The 23,258-nt window shown below is 40.4% G+C and overlaps 4 protein-coding genes across 8 annotated transcripts; 2 read left to right on the top strand and 2 right to left on the bottom strand.

Annotated features, from left to right (window-relative positions):
* Positions 1-65: 65 nt before the first annotated feature.
* On the bottom strand, positions 66-5,383 carry otud3 (OTU deubiquitinase 3). 4 transcript variants are annotated; one of them, XM_088369158.1, is made up of 7 exons: positions 5,304-5,383; positions 4,080-4,305; positions 3,770-3,805; positions 3,553-3,701; positions 3,084-3,196; positions 2,872-2,994; positions 66-2,239 (listed from the first exon to the last, which is right to left on the bottom strand). In XM_088369158.1, the coding sequence occupies exons 2-7, from the start codon at positions 4,289-4,291 to the stop codon at positions 2,084-2,086; spliced, it is 789 nt and encodes a 262-aa protein (XP_088225284.1). In that variant the 5' UTR covers positions 4,292-4,305; positions 5,304-5,383; the 3' UTR covers positions 66-2,083. The 4 variants fall into 4 exon arrangements, with proteins under 4 accessions (XP_088225284.1, XP_088225283.1, XP_088225285.1 ...); XM_088369157.1 differs by lacking the exon at positions 5,304-5,383 and adding an exon at positions 4,947-5,099; XM_088369159.1 differs by lacking the exons at positions 3,770-3,805; positions 5,304-5,383 and adding an exon at positions 4,947-5,099.
* On the top strand, positions 5,051-16,835 carry tmem240a (transmembrane protein 240a). 2 transcript variants are annotated; one of them, XM_088369163.1, is made up of 4 exons: positions 5,051-5,086; positions 7,292-7,398; positions 11,840-12,048; positions 16,517-16,835. In XM_088369163.1, exons 2-4 carry the CDS (start codon positions 7,307-7,309, stop codon positions 16,669-16,671), a joined length of 456 nt encoding a protein of 151 aa, XP_088225289.1. In that variant the 5' UTR covers positions 5,051-5,086; positions 7,292-7,306; the 3' UTR covers positions 16,672-16,835. The 2 variants fall into 2 exon arrangements, with proteins under 2 accessions (XP_088225289.1, XP_088225288.1); XM_088369162.1 differs by lacking the exon at positions 5,051-5,086 and adding an exon at positions 6,221-6,950.
* LOC148402519 (uncharacterized) lies at positions 5,304-19,553 on the bottom strand. The gene is made up of 4 exons (XM_088369165.1): positions 19,304-19,553; positions 9,765-9,902; positions 5,487-5,568; positions 5,304-5,395 (listed from the first exon to the last, which is right to left on the bottom strand). The coding sequence occupies exons 1-4, from the start codon at positions 19,367-19,369 to the stop codon at positions 5,313-5,315; spliced, it is 369 nt and encodes a 122-aa protein (XP_088225291.1). The 5' UTR covers positions 19,370-19,553; the 3' UTR covers positions 5,304-5,312.
* Positions 19,385-23,172, top strand: LOC148402518 (succinate dehydrogenase [ubiquinone] iron-sulfur subunit, mitochondrial-like). Its single transcript, XM_088369156.1, has 8 exons — positions 19,385-19,745; positions 20,446-20,579; positions 20,709-20,794; positions 20,888-21,024; positions 21,318-21,434; positions 21,942-22,043; positions 22,282-22,404; positions 22,490-23,172. Exons 1-8 carry the CDS (start codon positions 19,680-19,682, stop codon positions 22,568-22,570), a joined length of 846 nt encoding a protein of 281 aa, XP_088225282.1. The 5' UTR covers positions 19,385-19,679; the 3' UTR covers positions 22,571-23,172.
* Positions 23,173-23,258: the final 86 nt, after the last annotated feature.

Genomic DNA, 23,258 nt, shown 5'->3' with positions numbered 1-23,258 from the left:
TCAAGCTAAAAGATACAAAATTTGGACATAGTGTAAAAAATATAATCAAGACTGCACACCATGACTAAACTGGTGTTATCCTCATTTAATCAATACTCATTAACCAACATTGTGATTAAAAAACAACCCATTTTGTTGTTTTTAAACCATTATTTAAAACCTGTTCTTTTTTTAAAAGTATTTCACAGTACATAATTCACTTATACAACATTCCTAGGAAGTCACAGTGTCCCTTCACCACTAAGCAATTTTTAGAACATTGGTGATCCCTGGTCTAGGATATCACTATACCGCATGTTATATATTCCATTTTCTGACATTCCATATTGTCTTGATGTAGTTGACCTTAACCAGACTCTACTTGGTATTCTTGGTCAGTGTTCCTTGCTGGTGTCCAATTAGATTAGCTGAGTGGGGCGACAAGGTTTAATATCATCTCCCAGTCCAATGACTCTTATCTCCAATGACATGAAACTGGCATGGTTCCGCTAAGAGTCAATAGTTTCTAATTAGGTTATGTTTCTGGAATAATGGGCTAAGTGAGTTATGCTGCTTCATCTCAAGGGGGTTCCACGTCCTCCGTTCCATTACACTTGACAACCGTAGAGTTACAGTCCCTCAACCCCTATTTTGGGCTGGTAGGCCTAATGCAACAACAACAACGAAAAGACAAATCAATGCTTCTGAAACTCTAAAAATAAAAAACCCAAAATATAAATATTTGTTTGATCATTGTATCGATTGCTCTTCATAAATGTTGTAATGTCCTGATAGCAAAAAGGTTCCTCACTCCTGCTTTATATAATCTTGAAAATGAATCATTTTTTCCAGAGCCAAAGGCACTGCATGGTCAACCACCCATCGACTCACAGATTGTGCTAACATGCGTGTTACTGTATCTTAAATTATTCAGTGAAGCAATTATGTCCCAGTAAAGAAACATTCCAAACTGTTTCCATGCATATTGCAGTGGCATAAAGTGGATGCCCTTGGAGGAAAAAACCCACACATTTTTACCATTGGGATCCCCTTTTTAGAATATAGCAGGAACAAAGTGTGCATAAAGTAGAGACAATTTTACCAACATTTAGAAAGGTCATGATAGCTTAACTGTAAAAGTTGTGGATTTTATTCATCCCAAAATTTGAATTTATAGCCCAATATCCAAAGCCTTTTGTGAGTTGTGTATTTTACCTCTACCACCAAGAGAGAAAGAAAAAAAGAATTCTACCAAAAAAATGCACTTTGTTAAAAGGTAGTAATTCCACACCACCTCGTCAGTCCACATCAAGTCTACATCAGTTCTCTATGAACCAGAATGTAGCCTGCAAACTAAACGCAAACGAACCCCCACCCCCCAAAAAACAAAAACAAAGATACATGCCCATCACACCACTGCGAAAACTATACAGCCTGGCCGCTTCATAATTCCCTAACACAGTGACAGATGAACAAACTAAGAAAAACAATACAATTTTACCAGAATGTATCCTGATAGAACATTTAATAACATCATTAATGTCTTTTGTTGACCAACCTGGGCAGTAGTCTGCACTTTATCCTTAAGAATGCCACTGCAGAGTATTAGATAATGAGCAAAGACTCTTGGGTTCCCCCGACTCTTGGGTCCCCCGCCCCCCCTTTTTTCAAAAATTTGGCAACCATTTGTTCATGCTCAGTTGTGTTGCTATAAACTTGGATAACGTAAAATTAAATACTATTGGATAAATAAATAATGTCTGACTATACATGAATACGTATATCATCAGCATTTAGATTATGAGTCCTCAAAAATGGGGTGCATAACGGTTTGTGGTATGATTCCTGCTCTTATTCCTTTGGTTAGATGGAACAAACAATTCATCTGGAGAATCAAAGTGAATTCAGTCTTCAGCAAAAATCAGGTCTTGGCACACAAGAATGCTCAAAGATGAGGTTTGTCCCACTGTGTCTTTTCCAAGCCCCATATTTGCAGGCACTCTTAATGTCACCTTGGGAGACTCTTCATCAAATTTGACTGTTCAAACTTCTTTTGAGAAAACACTATTCACCAGCAGTTCTTTTTTTGGTCTATAAGTCAGTCTCATATACTGAGCGTGTTTAGAGCTGGTATTAAAGTGACAGCCTCTGGTAGTTTCTGGTTCTGGTCGCGTCTGTTGAGGACTTTGAGTCTATTTCGTTCCTCTTGACGCTGCTTCTTCTTGTGTCTTTTGTCCTCCTTTCTCTGCTTGTTGGACACCTGAGAATGGCAAAAAATGAAAATATCTCATCAACCGGATGTGATTTTTTTTCTTTTTCTTTTTCTAAATCAACATCAAGAATAAATGTTAAGACACAAAGCGATTGCTGATTAAAATTTGCTGTTGCCCAGTGCTATGGTCCTCTTTGTTTGAAGTGCTTTGCTGCCATCTACACACAATTACAAACCCATTTTATGGAGCGGCCAATTATTTTCAGATTTTTGCAGATGAGCTCGATCGCTCACCCTTGCGCATAGTGAGGGTTCACTCTAACCAGGCCTTTGCTGGCCCAATCTGATGGGAGAACTCTGGTTACCCTTTGCATTACTGTGGTTGTTAAAATGTTGAAATATAATTCATTTTGACAATACATTTGGGGGGGGGGGGGGGGGGGGCGCTGTCATTATCATTTGCATAAAATGAATGCTGCATCTCAGAGAACAAATTGAGTATTAGATATTTCAAATGACTAAAAGCAGTATGGAAACTGGATGATAAAACATCTGTTGTTTTTTTATTTTGTTGTAATTCAGAAATATTGAAAATCAAAATGCTCGTGTGGCTTTGCAGGATTTATGAGCTGTAAATTCCTTTACTCTAGTACACTTCATTTGTGGCGTCCAAGATATACCTGAATGCGTATCTGACCACAAGACTCTGTGTTCTCATCGATGCGCCTCACGCTGTCGTAATGATCCCCATAGCGGTATGCGATGTGTAGTTCTCTACACATCTGCTTTTCTGTACCGTTTATCTGCCAGCCAAAACAAATGAGGTAAATCAAGAGGGAAGACAGTCTAAACTTTGTGTTTTTCAAAAAAAAAAAAAGCTTCCTGGCCTCACCTCCCAAAGTGGTGTGTTCAGCTGATGGATGACCACTTTCACCTGCTGACTGCGAGCAAAAGCCACGATAGCGTCATTGCCTGCAAATGTTCCAGGCTGTGCCAGGTTGGATACTATGCGTGAAAGGAAAAGGTATATACATTTTGTCTCTTCACAAATGCAACCTTTCCCAAAGTTTGGCTTGGGAACCACAATTGGTTATGCGTTAGTTTTTATCTAAGTATACATACTGTACAAACTATTTTCCCGATCATGACACAAGTGCACAATGACTTGTCAAAAGGCTTTTTGCTTCAATAATTTATTTTATTTTGTCTTACTTATCATTGCTCTATGTTGACGTGATGCTGATGTGTTCTATTTTAGTAAGCTTGGGTCTCCGAGGAACAAAATGTCTAATTTGGGTCTTGTACCAAATATGCCTCACAGTCAAATGTTCTGGGTTTGAATAACAGGGTTATTTTCTTACAGTGCTCCAGGAAGGGGATATCGTCCTCTACAAAGGGTTCAAAGTCTTGTCGATGGGACATCATGTAGTCGACAGTCTCCTGACGTAGCTCCAGGTGAGATCGAGAATGACCTTCTAACTGGTCTCCGAGGGCTCTGAACAAACAATTTCTGCAGGGAACATTTTAGGGCGAAAAAGTTAAACAGTCAGACAAATGAATTTTGAAAAGTACATGTACCTGAAAAATCTACTGAAGTGCAAAACGCTCCCACCACTGTTGAGCAGAAAGAGCTGGAGAGGATGCGGCGAAGGACTACAAACCCCCAAGATCCCCCTCCCGGACCCACAGCTGTGGTGTCCTTCAACAAAACAAAGACACCCTGAACTGCTCCCAGAGAGTCACGTCACCCAATGCTCTAGTGTAGGCCACTACCGATGTGCGTTTGTTCATTACGGTGATGGGAATTTGACACATCACAAGACAAATTTCATGAATAGGCATGTGTTCATAAAAATAAGGACGTTTCTTTGTCACTTCCACAACTTACCCATCACCGGGAATTTCTCTCAGCATCAGCCCCATTGCCTGTAGCTGAGTGGAGAAACTGAGAAACTCTGCTGCTGCTTCATCATCGCCATCCTGAGGACGATTCTTACGGGCCTTAGCGAGCGCCCGGCGCGCTGACCGCTCGTCTCTCTTTCGTTCGAGTTCATTTCTCTTGTTGCTCCGTGAAGGCTTGGCTATGTGTTTTGTTGACATGTTCCGTAACAGCTCTGCAAAACCAGTCACAGAATTACAGAAATCAAGGTGGGGCAACAATGAAAACAAGCTGATTGCTGAGACAAATCTAAAACAAATGACATAAATCTGTATCTATAAAATAATCGATTGTAGTTTTTACTTAACTTCTTGAAAACAATCTTGTAAAACATATCCAAAAAGGAAATACAAATACAATATAAAACCAACTATTGAATGCACAAGAGTAAAACAAAACAATAAAACAGTAAAATATACATTTTTCAAATTAATCAATCCAGCTTTATTTAAAGAAATTAATACATGTGGTGAGATGATTTGCTTCAATTTATTCCTTCAATAATACGACAAAAGGACATTTGAGGAAAGGAAAAAGTATACTTCTTATTAGTTCAATTGTAATGTTTTTTAACAAGCCAAACAATTATTTAATTGCACGTACATTTTGTTCAATAACTATGAGCGCCATAAGGTTCAATAGTAAAAGAAAACTGATCATGTTTGAAAGTCGTGCATTCAAACGCATCAACTTTCACAGCTATGCTAGCAAGTAGCACTTCACGGCTAGTAATTACGTACCAAATCATTGAAAAGCAAACTTGTTCCGAAAGACAAACAAATGGAGGATTAGATACAGTTTGTAACAGTTACTTACTTTAACACGATTTAGTTGTCAAACGCGTTTGCATTTGAAGAGTAAGATTCTGGTTGTCTAGCTACGTCACTCGAAATGTTGGAAGTAATTCCGCATACGTCACCCGGAAGTAAAGCAAACCAGTTCGCTTTCACTCCAAGGTAAAAAAAAAAATCTTGTAGTGTAGTCAAATTCAACAAAAGTCCCTTTTTGATACTAATTTATCAATACAATGCGCTAAGTACATTTCACTGCCACTTTTGTCATATCAGGTGTTACATTACATTCATTATAATATTCAAATTGTGAAGACACTGACTAAAGAAGGAGAGTCCAGTTTGGCTGTTATTTTAACTCAGAAAGAAAATAACAGCCCACCTTCTGTTCTCAGCTCTTAGCAAATCTACTCGTCACCTTCTCCTCCTGATGACTCCACACTGTTGGAGAATGTGCTGTGGAGGAGGCGTGGGCTGAGACGCAATAGACCTAATGTTTACTAAATCAAATTCACAGTGAGGCAAGGGCATAAAAATTGCATCAGTAGAAGCATGCAGTACATACTTGCACAACTCCACCGCTTGGTGGGTGTTCTAAAGGAGCATTTCATAGTTTCAAGGCCAAGCATGTCATCAGCATTGGCCACCTAGGTTGAACGGAAGAGCAGTCAACCGAATGCGAGCGACCCATCTTTACATTTGTATCAATATATGTATAGCACATTGAGTAAACTAAAAAAAGAGTGAACAGATTGGACTGCCAATAAATGTCAACAAAGGACAGAGAATGGAGACTTGCGAGTGAAGTGGAATGATTCAGGACAGTCTAAAACGCTTCACGCATACAAGCTCATTGCCACTTAATGTCAGCAAACTATGATCAATTGTTATCAAAATTCACATGGCCATTTCTACTCATGCCCACTTCAACGTTTGATAATATAACACTCGCCACAATATTGTTTTTCAACAATAAGACATTTTCTCCCCGAGACGTTCACGATACAGATGTTTTCTATTGATACAGCCACAGTTTTGATGACCCCACCACCATCCTTCCATTTTTTAAAAAAGTGAGTACTCCGATCCATGTCAAATATTATTTTTAGCAAATGTTGCGGTTGCAAACGCAACTGCCCACGGGCTGTAGTTTGAACACCCTTGTCTTGGCGCTAAACACAATTCAAAAATGCAGACATTTTGCATTGAGCAAGTGTACCATTATAATGAAGTGAATGTCCTGCCCACTCTTCCTCTCCCCCTCCCTCCCTCCCTCCCCTCCCCACCGCCGCCCACTACCATGCAGTGGCGCGCGCGCACCGTCGTGGGAGTGGGTGCTGGTCTTGGTCTGAGCTGCTGCTGCTGCCGGGGGTCCAGGATGGGTTAGTCTCGTCATGTGCGTGTGGCTCCGGGCATCAGCTTGATCTGGACCAGGAATTGGGGCGCAGCGTGAGTCAAACCAGCTCGCAGATTGAGACTCCCATGTCGGCTGAGAGAAGAGTCGTCGGTGCGCATCTTTGACACATCCATCCGGAGGAAAGTCATCGTTTTGGCCCCATGGAGGACAGACTTTGCCGGTACTGAGGTGGAATATCCCGGGCCGAGGGAGAACGGATAGCGAAGCACTCCCTTTTTGCGAGGATACCCTTTCATTTTCTCCATTTGGTTTTCAAGATGGATTGAGAAAAGACTGGATCCTTTTGCATTCTTAATTAGAAGGCAGCCGCATACGAGACACCGGGGAGGGGGTGTCGTTGGACGGCGAGGGCCCACTGCTGCTTGCCGTATAGAACGGAAGAGGACACCGGAGGAGGAAAGAAGGGAGGGTGGGAGGGGTACCCCCCGGGTAGCCTACACCGGGAGCCAGGGGCTGGCTGTGAAGCGGCTCCATGAGGAGGGAGAGCCCTGCAGAGCCCAGCCGGAGTAGAGAGAGAGAGAGGACGAGTGGTGGCGGGCCAGTTGGGAAGTTTGGATGCATATGATCACAACCACCATGATTTTTATGATTCTGGGTGCTTCAGTTGTTATGGTAAGACTACACCCTACACATGCCTCCCATGGATGGTGGTGGTGGTAGTGTTCTACGAAATTGAGTTGAATCAAATACAACCTTACAGCCGCTCAATTTAAGTTTGCCTGCCTTTATAATCACCTTCCTTCATAAATAAATAATCCATTTTCATCCATGCCCCCCCTCCCCTCCACATTCTCTCCATCCTCCTGCTCATCTTAGAATCTGGAGGGTCTTCTCTCTCTTTTTAACCTCTCCCCGTGAGGGTTATTTTCGGCTAATATTCATCTGCGAGATAATTTAGATCTTTTTTTCCCCCTTCTCGTCATGTCCCAGCTCACTGGCATGTGTGTTTTCAGGCGATCGCCTGTTTAATGGACATGAACGCACTACTGGATCGCTTTCACAACTACATCCTGCCACATCTACGAGGGGAGGACCGCGTCTGTCACTGCAACTGTGGGAGGTAATAAACGCCGTCGTGTGTGTGCACGCGCGCGAGCGTGCGTGCGCGCGATGCTCTTTTTCATGCTTTACCCATCGATTTGTTATGAGGAGGCCCGGGGTAGGCCCGGGAGCGGGGGTTTGGGTGCGATGGAGCTCCGCAAAGCTGTCTACTGCCTGCGCGTATTCCAACACCGAAAGCATGTACTGCTGGCCGAGGCGTGTTTTGCATGCGTCGACTGTAAACGCCTTTGCTGCATGCAGTCTTGCCAAGGTGTGTGTGTGTGTTGGAGGCGCCATAAATAGGTGATGGAGTGTGAGCTTCAAGTGCACATGCACTCTATACGGGCCTCAAAAATAAAGCTCGCTACATTATAGGGTGGTGGATGTGGTTGAAGATGTGCTAAAAGAGAGTGAATTGTTGAGTGTTTTGGTGAGGGTAGCAGCAGCAATCAAGTCATCCATGTATTCATTAAGATGCAGAAGAATGCATTTCTATTAACTGGAAGGGTGTCAGATACTGCAGGGCAGACATTGTCCTCTTTTCTGCACTGTTGCATCCATTCACACTGAATTTGACATTAAAACAGCAGGCTGCGTCTATAGTATTGTACTTCCTACAGCATTAAGTGCTCTAATTTGAATCAACGCAAGTGCTGTGTGGAAAAACAATATGCTTTAGCACAAATAATAATGCTGTTAATTTAACATCATGTTTACAATGATTGGGGTTTTCAACAGCATTGCATCACAAAGCTGTTGAACCCTCAATTGCAATATTTTGACCTACTTAGGTAAGTCACTTTTATTTATGTAGCACTTTTCTCAGAGATAAAATTTACAGTGCCTCACATGTGTATAGAATACAGAAGTTTGTTGAACACAGAAAATTTTTTTGGGATACTTTGGATGTACTTAATTCAGACAAGTACATATTGCGCATGATCAAGATGTCTTAAATTAACATAATACGAATATTTTTTTAGGAAAAGAGTAGAAAATTACACCAATTCACCACATATTATTCACGTGCAACCAAAAGTTGAGTATGCCCTTTTTTTTCAGTGATTGCTTGTTTTCATCTCAAACTTTGTCGCCTAGTGATTGTTTGTTTTGACTACAGATGATCAAATCAAGTAGACAAGCAATTGAATAAATGATGAATCTCATCTGTCGGGGGAAAAAATGCTGCATTCTCTGTCCCCATCTGTACTTTGATATATAAGACTAATGCATCGGAGGATGTATAAAAAATCAGAAATAGAAGACTTTTGAAGTGTCAATCTTTTGTTATGCACTCGCAGGAACACCCCATGTCATTTCAATGAATAAAACTTCAAAGTTATACAATTAATATTCTTCATTCATTACAAATTTTCAGGGGTAACAGCCTGGTGCTGAGGGGGGTGTTTGATAGATAATTGACACCTCATCAGTCATGCCTTCTTTCTCCAATTGCAGGGCTCCAGACTGTCCCTAAATGGTTGTATTTTGCCCCTAAAATAATCAAGACGGTGCGAAAAAATTAGTCTGCCCCTCACACTTTGCTGGCGGTCAAAATATGTTGTAATAAACGAGAACAACAAACAATCTTATCAGCATCATCCATGTTTTTTGTTGACATTCGCCTCGAACGCTTTGAGGTCACAACTGGGAAAATTCGAGAGGGCTAAGTCTGACCTCCAACCTTCTTCGAATGCACATAATGGAATAAAAAAGTTAATCTGGAGCCCTGGATTGGTTGTTTTTCCTTGTGCGTGGTGATTTTGGAAAACAAAACTATTCCTTAGTGCTAACACTCCCAGTGCACCCTAACTATGAGAGCGCTACTGCCACCTAGTGCAGTAGATGTGTAATTACATTTTAAAGAAAGCCAAAAAAACGTTTCCTGGGGTCGGATGCACGCCTACGGCATTGCGGGCACGCCTCACCATTTGAGAAGGACTAGGCTAGGTCCACATTTATCCCAAAGAGTAGGTGTGCTGTATACAAATTAAAGCTAAAGATAAAGTTGTAAAAAACATTTCATCTCACTTTTTAAACGTTTTTTTTTTTAAATCGCACAAATGCAAGAAGTCAATCACAGGAGAACTAACAATCAAGCAGTGCACCCTGACATTAAAAAGAAGTGATGCTGAAAACCTTTACTGCTTTAGAAACCAGTTTGCTTACTTCACTTAACATCCGATGCACATTCTTTTTATTCACCCATTGTGGATGCTGCTTCTTTTCACAATAGGCTTTGCACAAAAAAAAAAATTAAAGCCCAACCGAAAGGGGGCATTCTTCTTCAGAGGTTCCTTTTACACACAATAGATTACTTATACTGCAAACTACAACCGCTGATAAATTAACAGTGTCAATTAAAGTTGAGCATTAATCACTTACATCACTGGAGTACACACATGAATGCCTGCTCCATCGATATTCGGTCAGTTTGTCTGGCGCGTGACTCGTGCAGATGTACGCTGGTCCACCTGATGAGTGCGGACGAGTCACGGTGCCCACACGCTTCACCTTGTCAGCCTGGAGGACACAGTCAGTGTCATTTCACTTGGCAACCTACACTGTTCTGTTATGAGATGAAACCTGGCATACATTAGCTGCCACTCAATTTTCCTCAAAATATTCTATTAAAATTGTATTCAATAAGAGTATTATTTTAAATGTGTCACCAAATATCAGAATAAGATAACAAGATAACATTTTGTGCACATATTTTAAATTCCAATACGTATTCTGTTTTAACTGGATTAGAGAAATCAGAATAACACATTTGTTAACATATAGAAAAAATATTCAACACCAGTACAGTTTTGCAATACCACACTTGAATTTATTTTCGTATCACAGTACTGCATGTTAAGATGCATTTTCATTTCAATCAGATTCTCAGTGCGAAACTGAATGACAATGATGTCAATCTATGGTGGACCAAACTATGTGGAAATATATGTTTTGGTGTTTATGGACCGTGGTGGCGCTTCCTACCAAGAGAATGAACCATTTGATCTACAGGAATAAGATTTCCAATTTGTATGCTGTATATGCAATTAAAATGGGAATCAACAGCTGACTACGGAAGTAGCGGCTGAATAATGATCAAAAGTTGAAGCGTGAGCCACACATGAAAGAATTAGGAGGAACAAACTATCAAAGACTCGAAAGAATTTTATCAAACACAATAAGACTCTAGAGACTCCAAGGCAACTAGGGAAAAGGAAACCTGGAGTGACAGAGAGGGATGACATTGGGAGAACACGAGGGAATACAGGGAGGTGGTGGGACCACAGTGACAGTAAGAAGAAAAGTTTCTCATTTGGATTTAGTAAGTTCAGTGCCGTGGTTGAGTGGTTAGCCTGTCTTCCTCACTGTCACAGAGGTTTTGTATTTGAATCCACCCCGTGCTGCATACGGTAGGTTTGGGGACCTTGTCATGAAGGCTTTGATTTCTCAGTAGCATTAGCCAGTATAAGCTTTATTTTTGTGTCAGTGAGGTTTCTGGGTTCTCAGCTCTTATTAGGTTCATTGAGGACACTTGTCCACTGGTGTGAATGTGAGCTTGAATGGTTGTCTATATGTGATTGACTGGGTTAGTCTCCAGTTTACCAGTGACCTTCATAAAAACAAGTGCTGTAGGAAAATGGATTGCTAAGACAGTGTTAATTTTAATTACCATAACTATAGGCAACAGTGTATGTTACTGTATCATTTTTGGTGTCGAGGTTCAGCTCATTCAGTGATGGTGTGAATGTAAGTGCAACTTTTTGTCGATATGTGTCCTGTGATTGACTGGCAAGCAATCTGGGGTGTACTCTGCCTCTCACCCAAGGTCAGCTGGGATAGGTTCCAAATTGTACAGAAAATGGATTGATTGATTGATGGATAGATGAATGGATTGATGGATCGTTGGATCGATGGATGGATATCGATGACATTATTAGTATTACGATTTAGGGGGGATCATTTCTATGGGCTGCATTGTTAAATATTGCTATCAACTGTATGTGACTAACTTAATTATGGTTTAGGTGTCAAAGAGGTCATAACAACATTAGTTACGTCTTAAAGTGGAAGTTAAGTAAAACAAATTCTAGTTTAAAGATGGTATTCTGGTTAATTTTGCATTTGTGAGAAATTAATCAAGCAGAAAAATTCACAATTTTTTTATTAATCTCAGGGGTCGGTCATTTTGCCACTTGTTGTCGAGTGAAAATGACATCAAAGTGCCTAAAGGCTCAAGTTGAGAACATCTCTTGGCATGAACTCGAAAATATTTGCGCCGTGGCTGTGGTTAGACACTGCAATGTCATTTGCAGTTGACAGCAAGTGGCCGTACAGGACAAAAATGGCTGCCCCGAAATGGCTAAAAACATTTCTTGACTTGAATTTCTCTTAAGCCTCCTGAACAGTACTCTACATAGCACACAGTCGTTCTAACAGGCGTGTGTCTTTCCTTACAGACATCATGTGCACTATGTCATTCCGTACGATGGGGACCATTCCCTGGTGGACTCCTCAGAGAACTACTTTGTAAGTGACAGTGTGACCAAGCAAGAGATGGACTTAATGCTGGGCCTGCTGCTGGGCTTCTGCATCAGCTGGCTCTTGCTGTGGCTGGATGGCGTCTTGCACTGCGCTGTCAGGGCCTGGAGGTCGAGCCGCTACTACGGTAAGATGCCCTTTGGTTTCAGACCCGCTTGGCTCCCATTGCACAGTCTGACTCGGAATACTGAAGATCGAGCTTGAACAGAACACGTCATCCTCACTGGAAAAAGTAAACAAGGCACTTAGTAAAAGAGGTGCGAAAATACAGCTAGCAACACAGCTACAATATCAAATTGCATTTGACATGATAGGTCTACGAGCTTCGTTAGAGATTATCTGAATACCCGTCCGAATTCTTCGAGGTGTGTCGATTTAAAAATGTCAACAGTTAACAATTTGATATGGAGCTCATAAAAAAAAAAAATCATTGACAGTTAAACACGTTTTTTGTACTTAAAGAGAACCTAAGAATAGACAAGAATGTGATATTGGTGGGATTTGGAAAATCCATTGCTAATTAGACTGCAAGGGTTAAAAGCTGAGGAAAGAATGTTGCAACTTGGGTTTCCAGTCCAAAAAAAAAATCTGTGAAGTTATCGTGCATCTTTCATTTTCTCAAGTTGATCACTGAACAACATGTCAGACTAGATGTATATTTTTCTTGAAGGGTTGAGTAGATACCAAAACACAGTTAGGGTGCAGACATGCAGAGAGAATGGAAATTTTATCTTGCTGATGATTATCTGCTGTCAAAACAATTGATCATTCATTTGAATAACCTTGTCACTTCTAATATTGCTCAAATGGCACTTTGTGAGCTCACTCTGGAGCAAGATTTGTACGGTGCACTTTTTTCAGAGCTGTAATAACCACTACGTCACTAATTTCTGTTCCTTAAAAGTTCAGTATCCATCGATCCATCGATCCATCGATCCATCGATCCATCCATCCATCGATCCATCCATCCATCCATCCATCCATCCATCCATCCATCCATCCATCCATCCATCCATCCATCCATCCATCCATCCATCCATCCATCCATCCATCCATCCATCCATCCATCTTCTGTAATGCTTATCTTGGAGTCTATCCCAGCTAACTCTAGGCGAAAGGCAGACTGCACTCTGGACTGGCTGCCAGTCAAACTGAGGGCACAAATAGAGACAGACAATCATTCACACTCACATTCAGGCCGACATGAACCCACGCTGCACACTGAAGTCAAGAGAGCGAAGCCCTTTACTATGAGTGACAGTTCAGTGCCCCATGGGACTAATTGTTTGACCTCAATGTAACTTCCTTGTACTTTCTGTAGTTACAAAACGTACAGCTTTGCTTCGAATCAGTCACTGACTTTCATTCATCTGACTTTGGCACGGGCAACGGGGGTTCAGTTCCTTCTCAGTGATAAAGCGCATATGAGCGTGAATGGTTGTGTGTTTCATACATTATGTGCCCTGCAATCACTCCAGGGTGCAGTCTGCCTTTCACCTATAGTCAGCTAGTTGAGCTCCCCGTGATGTTGAACAGGATAAGCAGTATAGAAAATAGATTGATGGATGATCCAAATCCTTAAACAGTACAATTGTGGAACCCCATGTGAGGTTGGCCAGCACTAGTTTTTCTGAAGGCCTTGGGCAGAAGAGACTGACATGGCTGCACACAGAAATTGACATTTGATTAGAGGGAAAAAAATTCCAACACTCCTTGCCTGATAGAAAAAAAGTGATTTTTCGCTGTCTTGTGGCATCTATTGATAATTACAAGTCTTCGGGTGAAAGTCAGTTGGATTTTTTTCTAATCATAGCAGGGCTCAGTCTTCACTGTAAATTAAGTCATTGCTCCTGATATTTTTTAGGCCATCAAGGAAGGCCTTGCTGCCCCATCTTACTACCATTTTGTGGTACCCTCGTTTGTGTATTTATGTCCTGTAAGTGACCCCAGTCCCACAATCTGCATCATCATCATTATCTATATTTTTTCATGCCGTATGTTTGAATCCAATTAAGCATGATAGTTGAGCCCTTATTTCCTTTTTCCCTTATAGCTGTTCAATGTGCTCTCTGATTGCACAATAGCCAGTGAGCTGGATAATACTGTTCTTAGGTTTGAACCACCATCTGCTTTCACATCTAAATATGGAATGCATTCAGTCGTTTGGCACAAACTGGCAGGAAGTTCCACAAAAAAAGATGAGTGAACATTCTGCGCAAGCTAGGGCCTCAGTTCCTCGGTTTTTAAAATTACTGGAAAGGTTGGTGACACTGATTAACCTCCAACTTTGGGGCCGGGCCAAACAAACCTTTTCCATCGGGAATAACCAAATTTAAAATATTATGGCTTCCTCCCACATTTCAAAAACATGCATGGTACACCCTTAAAAATGCTGGGTTAACAACCCAGTTTTTTTAGCACAAAACAGCTCACTTTTCTCATTGCGTTGGGTTGTTTTTAGTTCTGCATTTTTAAGGGTGAAGACATTAGGGTACTCAGAATCACAAGAATCAATGCATCAGTGGTGGGAAATGCAAAAACATCCAGATAATATGAAGAGTGTTCCTTTTTTGTGCAGGGCGGGAATGCCCCCTGTGTATAAACCTTTATATGTGTGTGCGAGACGCTTATGCTGGGTCACACGCATTTAGCCACACAGCGATGAAGTGGAGGTGAGGCCGACAACAAGAGGAAGGCTTTCAGCGTACGTGTGTTGGTGGAGGTGGAGGTGGAGGGAGGCTCAGGATGAAGGTGCTGTCACGGCCCCACCCCCACTTACACACCGCTCTCTCCTCCACCCAATTCTAAAAATAGAATAAGAGCGAGTGAACAGCTGGAATGGCAAGTGAGGAAGACACACACACACACACACACACACACACACACACACACACACACACATGCAGACGAACGCACACAAATGCTGTGATTGGCTCTGTGCCCCATTTCTTCATTTTCTGTAAACATCTCATAACACCAAGAAGAAAAAAAGAACAAGACAATAACGGTAAAGTACTTCCCCTCAACTTGGAATGATAAAAAAAAAATAGTAAATTGAATTTTCCAAGCCATGCATTGTCATCTTCATGCTTTTATTCAAATGAGGGACCTGTCTTTGTTTGCCCCCGTTTTGCTCCGGATACCCTTCAGAGCAGTCCTTGTGGACAGCATGGCCCATTCACAGCTATAAATAACTCCCCCCCTTCTCTCCATCAGGCACACACACTCCATCCTCGCTAAACTTCACCACTATAGCCTCCGCTTCGCCTCCTCTTGCCACTCATCCTTTAGCCGGGCCATTTGCGGTCCAGGCCCTTCCCTCCTCCTGTCTCCCGGGGCCTCACTTCACCTCCTTCAATTTAGAACCTGACAAGTGAAAATGTCTGCCCCACTCCTCACCTCACACCACCAAAATTCATCAGTGTTGGCCCCCGGCCCGTGTGGCCACTGGTCGTTGACTGTGCGGCTTTTATGCTGGCAAATGGTCTTATCTTTATTGGGCTTTATTTTATGCATTTTGAATTCTGAGATTCAAGGTTTTCCCCAGGCACTACTACTAGATTACCAAATGTCAACTTTTTGTAAAAAATAGCAATAATTCAAGGCATCAACATTTCACTCTACTTCCTTTTTGTTCAGAAATTGTACAGTCAAGGTTCATTTCCTTCATGTGAACACAAAAAAGTTCTTTTGGCTGCCGGGGTGAAATATAATTTCAACCTTCATATCTATGATAGGATATCATAAGAAATAGATCCAAAACGGTGCACCCTGGCAGTGTGAGAAAGCTCCCTTGTACTTCCCAGAATTAAATGTTATTAGAGCGATGATAAAGCTGGGGGGCTAAACGACCTCAGCGACTCCAGTCCAAAGTCTGTGCGAATGCAATAAGTCATTTTTACGCTGCGCAAATGAGTAAAACTTTCATGCGAGCGATTCTGGGTCTTTTTGTGCAAGTAGCCCCTTCCAGCGCACAAAAAGCTGCAAAGAAGAGTAATTAGTGAAAGAACAATCTCACTTTACTCGGAAACACAATCTCACTTTACTTGGAAACTCAGTTTTTGTTGTGAAAGCTCATGTGATATGACATGGCATTTTAATGTCCCCGGTACATTTTGAACATTCACTTTCACTTGCAATTTAAGTTTTAAATCGCGCACTTAAGTTTTGGCCACTACCAGTTGTACAAAGTAGAATCCCAACCACTAGTGATGTTCAATTTCCTATTGGACCAAATACCTTTTTGATCCAATGGTGAATAAAATTCAAAATTGTCTCGGAACAGCGTTGGACAATCAAAATGTTTTCACTTTTTTTTTCTAGCACATGGGGTTTTTGAGATATTTTCATTTTTTGTTTTTCAGTTTGACCGATATAAACCTGTGCAATACATATTTTACCCATTATTTATAGCTGGAACGTTTCAGAGAATATCACACCTGTTGCTGAATCAAAGCACTAATTAATAAATATTACTAATAGTAATACTATTAAACATTTTACATCAATTTACCAAAGTTTATTTGCATCTTTGATTAAGAAAATTGTTGCGCAGTGTCATGAGAGCACCATATCATCTCTCGTCTCTTCTCTAGATACGCCGTCCTGGTCTTGGCTGCCGCAATTCTGCAACCTTCGAGAGTTGCGTCGTAGGGCCCAGCTCCGACAGTTGGACGACTCCAGTGGCAACATGGTGCACATCAAGCAGAAGCTCTACCACAATGGCCACCCAAGCCCCCGTCACCTCTGACTCAACAACAGAAACACAACCAACCAACCAACCAACCAACCAACCAACCAACCAACCAACCAACCAACCAACCAACCAACCAACCAACCAACCAACCAACCAACCAACCAACCAACCAACCAACCAACCAACCAACCAACCAACCAACCAACCAACCAACCAACCAGTCCAGAATTTTCCTTTTCACTCGCCCCTAAACCTCACGGCAGGTGGCCTCACGGGAATCTCCGCACACCACCCTGATAACATTGCCCTCTAAAAAGCCCTAAGAGAACTTTCCTCAGTCAGATGCAGGCTCCCATCAACCCCAGAGAAAGTCCCAAATGAAGTCAGGTCCAACATTTTAGGAGCAGGAACAACAACAAAAAAACATTTTTAAGGGTGTTTTTTTTCCTGTATAGAGACATTTTCTGTGTTCATTGTTTAACTTGGCATGCTCTTTTAGAACAGGGTATGACGTGGGCAGTGTTTGCATTTTTATTTTGGGTGGGAGACTTGTTGCTTTGGGGAGGTGTGGGCGGGGGGTGAATGCAATTCCTGGGTGGGTGGGTTTTTGTGATGTTAGATTGCTGCTTGTGTAGATATGTAAAAATATGGACCAGAGGGGTTAAAAAAAGGGGAGGGGGTGATGACTTGTTCCTCACTAAATGATTGGCTTGGTCGGTCCAAAATTCAGCAATGGAAGAGGAAGCTAAGTCTGTTTTGAAAATGGATGTGAAACCATGTGAAATTCGGCCAAAGAAGAGCCACAGACAAATTAGCTTTATAGTGAATTAACTGAATGTAATATTTTCTTTTTCATGTAAATATTTGAAGGGGAATGCACGACAAGGGTTGTGGTTTGGGTTCTCTTTGCTTTATATTTTTATTATTTTGGAGAATACACGGAAGTTTGTAGTTTTTATGTATGTAGATCCCTTTTCATTTTCTCACTGTTGTTTACAGGCTGTTGGCCAAGCAGAATTCTCAAAGCTCAAGCAGAACTACCCGAGATAACCCAAACTAATGAAATAATTCCCGATACCTCCCATGAGGAATAAAAACCCTGTAAAAGAATAAAAGCTCTGTAAAATGTTTTCAAATACATTTAACATATTTGAAGATATTGGAAGGCTTTTTAGTGAATATATTTTTGCGGCTCACACAGAAATGAGTTGACATAAGCAGGATGTGCTTTCACAAATTGATCATAGATGTCCACAACGTTTCAAAGATGGAGACAACGGCAAAGACGGAGACGACGGTTAACAACCGTCTGTTATGCATTACATTTAAAAGACATTTGTTTTCACTTTACAGGCACTTTAAGTGGTCATATGTTTCCCATGTTGCACAACTGATCAATGTGTACGGTGTACACATGGATAAACTCCACACTAAAAGTGTCCAAATTAGTCAATAAATTGACACGTAATTGATCATCAAATTAATCGACTGAGTATTTTAATAATCAATTATTTTTTTAGCGTCATTGTCAAAATTGATCAAGTGATCTGATGTTCACCTGTCAACAGTAATTATAGAAAATGATGTATTATTGATTAAATTAATGATTTCTGTAGTCATTCACAAAGGCAGACTAATTATATTTGGTGTTTAATCAAATTTACTATTCACAAATATCTGTTTTCAATTTGTATAACAATGACCAAACCAGTAACTGGATCAGTTTCAAAAAGTTTGATGAGTCCAACTTCTATTCTACTTGTGTGATGTTGCTCAACAGTTTTTTTTTTTTATCACTAAACAATACACAATAATTGATTAATAGATATTAATCAGGAACAAAAATATTTTTGAAGCACACTTTTAAGCAAAATAATATTTGATCAGATTATTGGAATAATCAATGGAATAATTGACTGAATAGATAACCCCCCTCAGAAAAAAAGATATGCTTTGAGTCATGACTTCTGTGTCACTGACACTGTAAACTTCACACAACACACAACACCTTTGCAGCAGGTAATGTACTATGTGACATCTGTAAAACTGACGTTTACGATCGATAACATGCTGTAAGCATTTCAGCAGTGACCCGAAAGCGCTCGCACATATTTATGTAATCACCTCTCACTTCTGACCATCAGCCATTAAGCGCAGGGAACCCTCACCAGATCCCCGCTCGCCCACCCTCTTGATGTCCAGACATTGCTGTTGTGAGGATGAAATGTCTGTTTTATTAAAAGTGCTATTGAAGCACAGCAGTGACCTCTGATGTTTGATTGTGTCAGTACTCGTAATTATACTTACGTGCTGCTATAAATAGAAATGGAAATCATTACAATCAGAATCAACAGCAATCGGGTGGACCCAGACACACTGACATCCTAGTACTGGACCATATGGTAAAAATGTGGCTTATATAGATTAGACCTTTGAACTTGAGTCCAGACTGAATTATGTACAAGCGGGAATGTATTTATTTATTTATTTATTTACTTACATATAAAACCTACATCCAACAACTCATATAATTTTACACAAATGAAAATAATGATGAGGATATATATTTAAATATATCTTACAGCCAGATAGTTTAAATGCATTTATATATGCATTAACACTATGCAGTACGCCCCGGTTACTAAAGTGACGTATACAGACGACCAGTACACATGACGTAACTCACCTTCGTTTTCGTGTTGTAAGAGAGGGTGTGGCACATGATGCGTTCAACTACTATAGGATATATCATTTATTCCTAGCATAGGACGCTTTAGTTACCCAAAACAAAAAGTAAATCCTAAAATAATACAAACAAGGTATACTTGTATATCTCTAATCATATTTAATTGAGCGTACCACAGAACAGTCATAGTCGGAGACAGCTAGGAGTAATTTCCTAGGCAACATTTTTTTTTAGATCACTGAAGCTGACTCGTTCGACGTTCCATTGCGTCATTTAAACGCACCGTAAAGGGGTGGAGTTTGAGGTTGGAAACACTAAAGCGCGTCTGTTCGGTTGAATCCACAACTGCTGAGCTTCTGCTTGATTTCACTCGAAAATGTCAGTACTTTGTCTCCCTTTGACCCGGAATGCATTGGCCGTCAGGAACTCTGGCATTTTGATGGTAAGTCGCTTTCAAGACACTGCATCAACGTTAGTTTACTGGACACATGAACGTATGATGATGTTATATAATGGAAGAAGACCACGTTCAATGTCTTCCATCCTGCGAGGCTACGTAATGTAATTTTATGCGATGTCATAATCAAATTTGTATTTAAATGTATTTGAACAGTGCAGACAATTACTGGAATACCGTACTGTAACGTCGTTAAGTGGCAGCTGCTATATATGATAAGTTCTGAAATATCTTAAGGCTGTCAGGATGTCTTTTGAAACTGAATTTACAAACCTAAAGAAGTTGCAGCTTCTCAATTCAGCTGTCATTGTCACCAAGACCGTTGGGTAACAAAGAGAGCAGTCATGTAACACGAACACGCAGTTCACCCCACCAACCACTAGGGAGAGGCTGCGTTACACAAGAAAAGTCACTCAACGGCCACAACATTAGGTACACCTGCATCAGAATGGCTTCCATTTCGAAGAAAAAAAAATCACTTTCACAATTTGTTAATACAGCATTACATTAATTACATTGGATTTCATCATACTCTGATCTGTTTGAATATTTTGAAGATACCCAAATGATATAAAACAAAACAATACATTACAAAATGTGCACAAAATTACAAAAAAATATTGGAGCTAATTAAATGTGCAGATGTACATAAGATGTCGACTGTTATTTGTTGTGTATGATGCAGACGGTGCGCAATGCCCAGACCCTGGCTTCGCCGGCTCCTGAACCCAGGATAAAGAAGTTTCAGATTTACCGCTGGGATCCAGACACTGCAGGAGACAAGCCCCGTATGCAGACATATGAAATTGACCTTAACACGTAAGACACGTGACACATGGTCCTTCAGAAAAACAAAAATAACAGAATTGCAGTAATTAATAATTTACTATGTACTTTAACAACTTTGTAGATGCTACAATGTTTTGGTAAATTTCTCTTTATATACAGTTGTGGTCCAATGGTTCTGGATGCTCTCATCAAAATCAAGAATGAAATAGATCCCACACTTACATTCAGACGTTCCTGTCGTGAAGGTGAGGGACTAATTATTGTTTTTGTCACTACAACTTACCTGCCTTTAAATGAATGGTACAAAATTGAGAATTCTGATCTAATGTTAATTCCAGGCATTTGTGGCTCATGTGCCATGAACATCAATGGAGGAAATACACTTGCATGTCTCAACAAAATTGACAGCAACACAAACAAAGCCACCAAAATTTACCCCCTCCCTCACATGTATGTGGTCAAAGATCTCGTGCCTGTAAGTACTGCAAGTTTGTTTAGTCAGGTCATGAGTTTATATAGTATACGATTGCAATTTAAAGGGGAAGAAAAACCCCAAATGTTCTTTATAATAAAATGTTCTGTGCACCCCAGCTTGTTGAAACATAGTGTTCTGATTAATGTTTCATTTGTATAATATGAATTAAAGGCTGTTTTGATCCATATCAGGGGGTGGCCATTTTACCACTTGCTATCAAATCAAATAATAGTAATCAACCATGTACAGTATTTAATAAATTCTTTTTTTTTTTTTTTAATAACTTCCTCCAGGACATGAGCAACTTCTATGCACAGTACAAATCCATCGAGCCCTACCTAAAAAAGAAGGATGAATCTCAGGAAGGGAAGGACCAATATTACCAGTCAGTGGGGGACAGGCAAAAACTGGTAAATATATAATTTAGTTTCATCATCATTACATCATTAAAACGCATTTCTACCAAGTGGAACAGTTCAGGTCAGCTCACCACATGTTTTAGAATTGTATGGAAATTTGGCTCCTGGTTTGAAGGTGACAAATACATAGCCACACAGAAATGAGTTGACAGCTAAAACTGAGACATCATTTGTTAGGGCCACCAAATTAAACTGCTGTAAAGTATCTCCGTCAAAATTTGTGTTGAAGGTTTTGTGTTCCCATTCGGTTTGCATCGCACAGATTCGCTGTTCACCGAGCAGATTCCAGACCCTAGTTGGCACCTTGAAAAAAAGTCGTACCATGTAATAATTCAACTTGTTTTGTGTGAGAATTATGGTGGTTAAACCTTGACTCACTCCCCCAGATGATATCAACCCACGCCACACGATTAGTACAATGTTCTATTGCGTCACATTAGAATAAAATAATGCATACCACCAAAGCGTCGATTAAATATGACGTGTTTAACTCAACAGGACGGCTTGTACGAGTGCATCCTGTGTGCATGCTGCAGCACCAGTTGCCCTAGCTACTGGTGGAATGGTGACAAATATTTGGGACCTGCTGTTCTCATGCAGGTAATGTAAATAAATTTCAGAATGTGTACTCTTCAGAATATATATTATACTATAAGGATATAAACATCATACAGTTCCAACATGTTTTGATTTCATGTCTGTACCAGCTTTTTGTCAAAAAAGACCACAGGTCAAGATTTACAGAGGACAGACCAGCAACTATTAGTGTTATGAAGAATTATTCTGAGTTTCGAGTTTATATATACTATGTAATACAAAACTTTGTGCTGTCATGCAGGCATACCGGTGGATGATAGATTCTCGTGATGACTTCACTGAGGAACGACTATCGAAACTTCAGGACCCTTTTTCTTTGTACCGCTGCCACACTATCATGAATTGCACCAAGACATGCCCCAAGGTACTTTGAAGACCATCCAACCATAAACATTTTCTTCCTCCCAGACTTATGATTTCTGCTATCTCACGGGCTCTGCTCTCCACAGGGACTCAACCCAGGAAAGGCCATTGCTGAAATCAAGAAAATGATGGCAACTTACCAAGAAAAGAAAGCTGCTGTATCATGAAAAGATGAGAGTTAAGACCGGTCAAGAGCCAATAATAATACAGTACTTCTTCAGTTTGAGTGGAGTGGAAGAGAACATGCAACCAGGAACAATGGCAATTTTTGCAGTTGTGGGCATTTTAGTTGTTGACAACACAACCACTACACATTGCTTTACCAATTGCATTTCATTTTCCAACTTTTAAACAATATTGAACCCGAAGACATTTTTTTTTTTTTTTTTTACTGCCAAAGGATCAATATTGTTGAACAAAAAGATGGCTGAGTTAGCTAAGGTCAAAGTAGAAATTAGCACATCGTGCTCATCACCTCTAACTTAAAATGTCATTGATTATTTTCTCAATAGTGATACATGAAATATGTGAGCTGTCTTGTGTCAGAGGGAAACATATGAACATACTGGTCTAATCTGTGGTTATTCGGCACAGAAAGCGTAATTTCCAGTTGTAGAAAGTTTATCTGTGCATATCTATTTATGTGATTGTGGATGGAATAATATGGGAGAACATTGGAAGAGTGAAAACACTTTAAAGAAAGTAAATGGAAGTCTATTTAACTGTAAATAATGAGACATTTAATCAATAAAACGTGTTGAACTCATTACACCTGTATTTATTTGTTACGGAGTTTCAGGTCAGAGGTACAGTGAAGTGCTGTACTGAGTACTTAGGAACAAGCCTAACTGTGTT

The sequence above is a fragment of the Syngnathus floridae genome, chromosome 2 (assembly GCF_059516105.1).
Source record: "Syngnathus floridae isolate MCC-2025c chromosome 2, RoL_Sflo_1.0, whole genome shotgun sequence".
In the NCBI taxonomy this organism is placed as follows: Eukaryota; Metazoa; Chordata; class Actinopteri; order Syngnathiformes; family Syngnathidae; genus Syngnathus; species Syngnathus floridae.
This window is presented reverse-complemented; position numbering and strand designations above follow the sequence as displayed.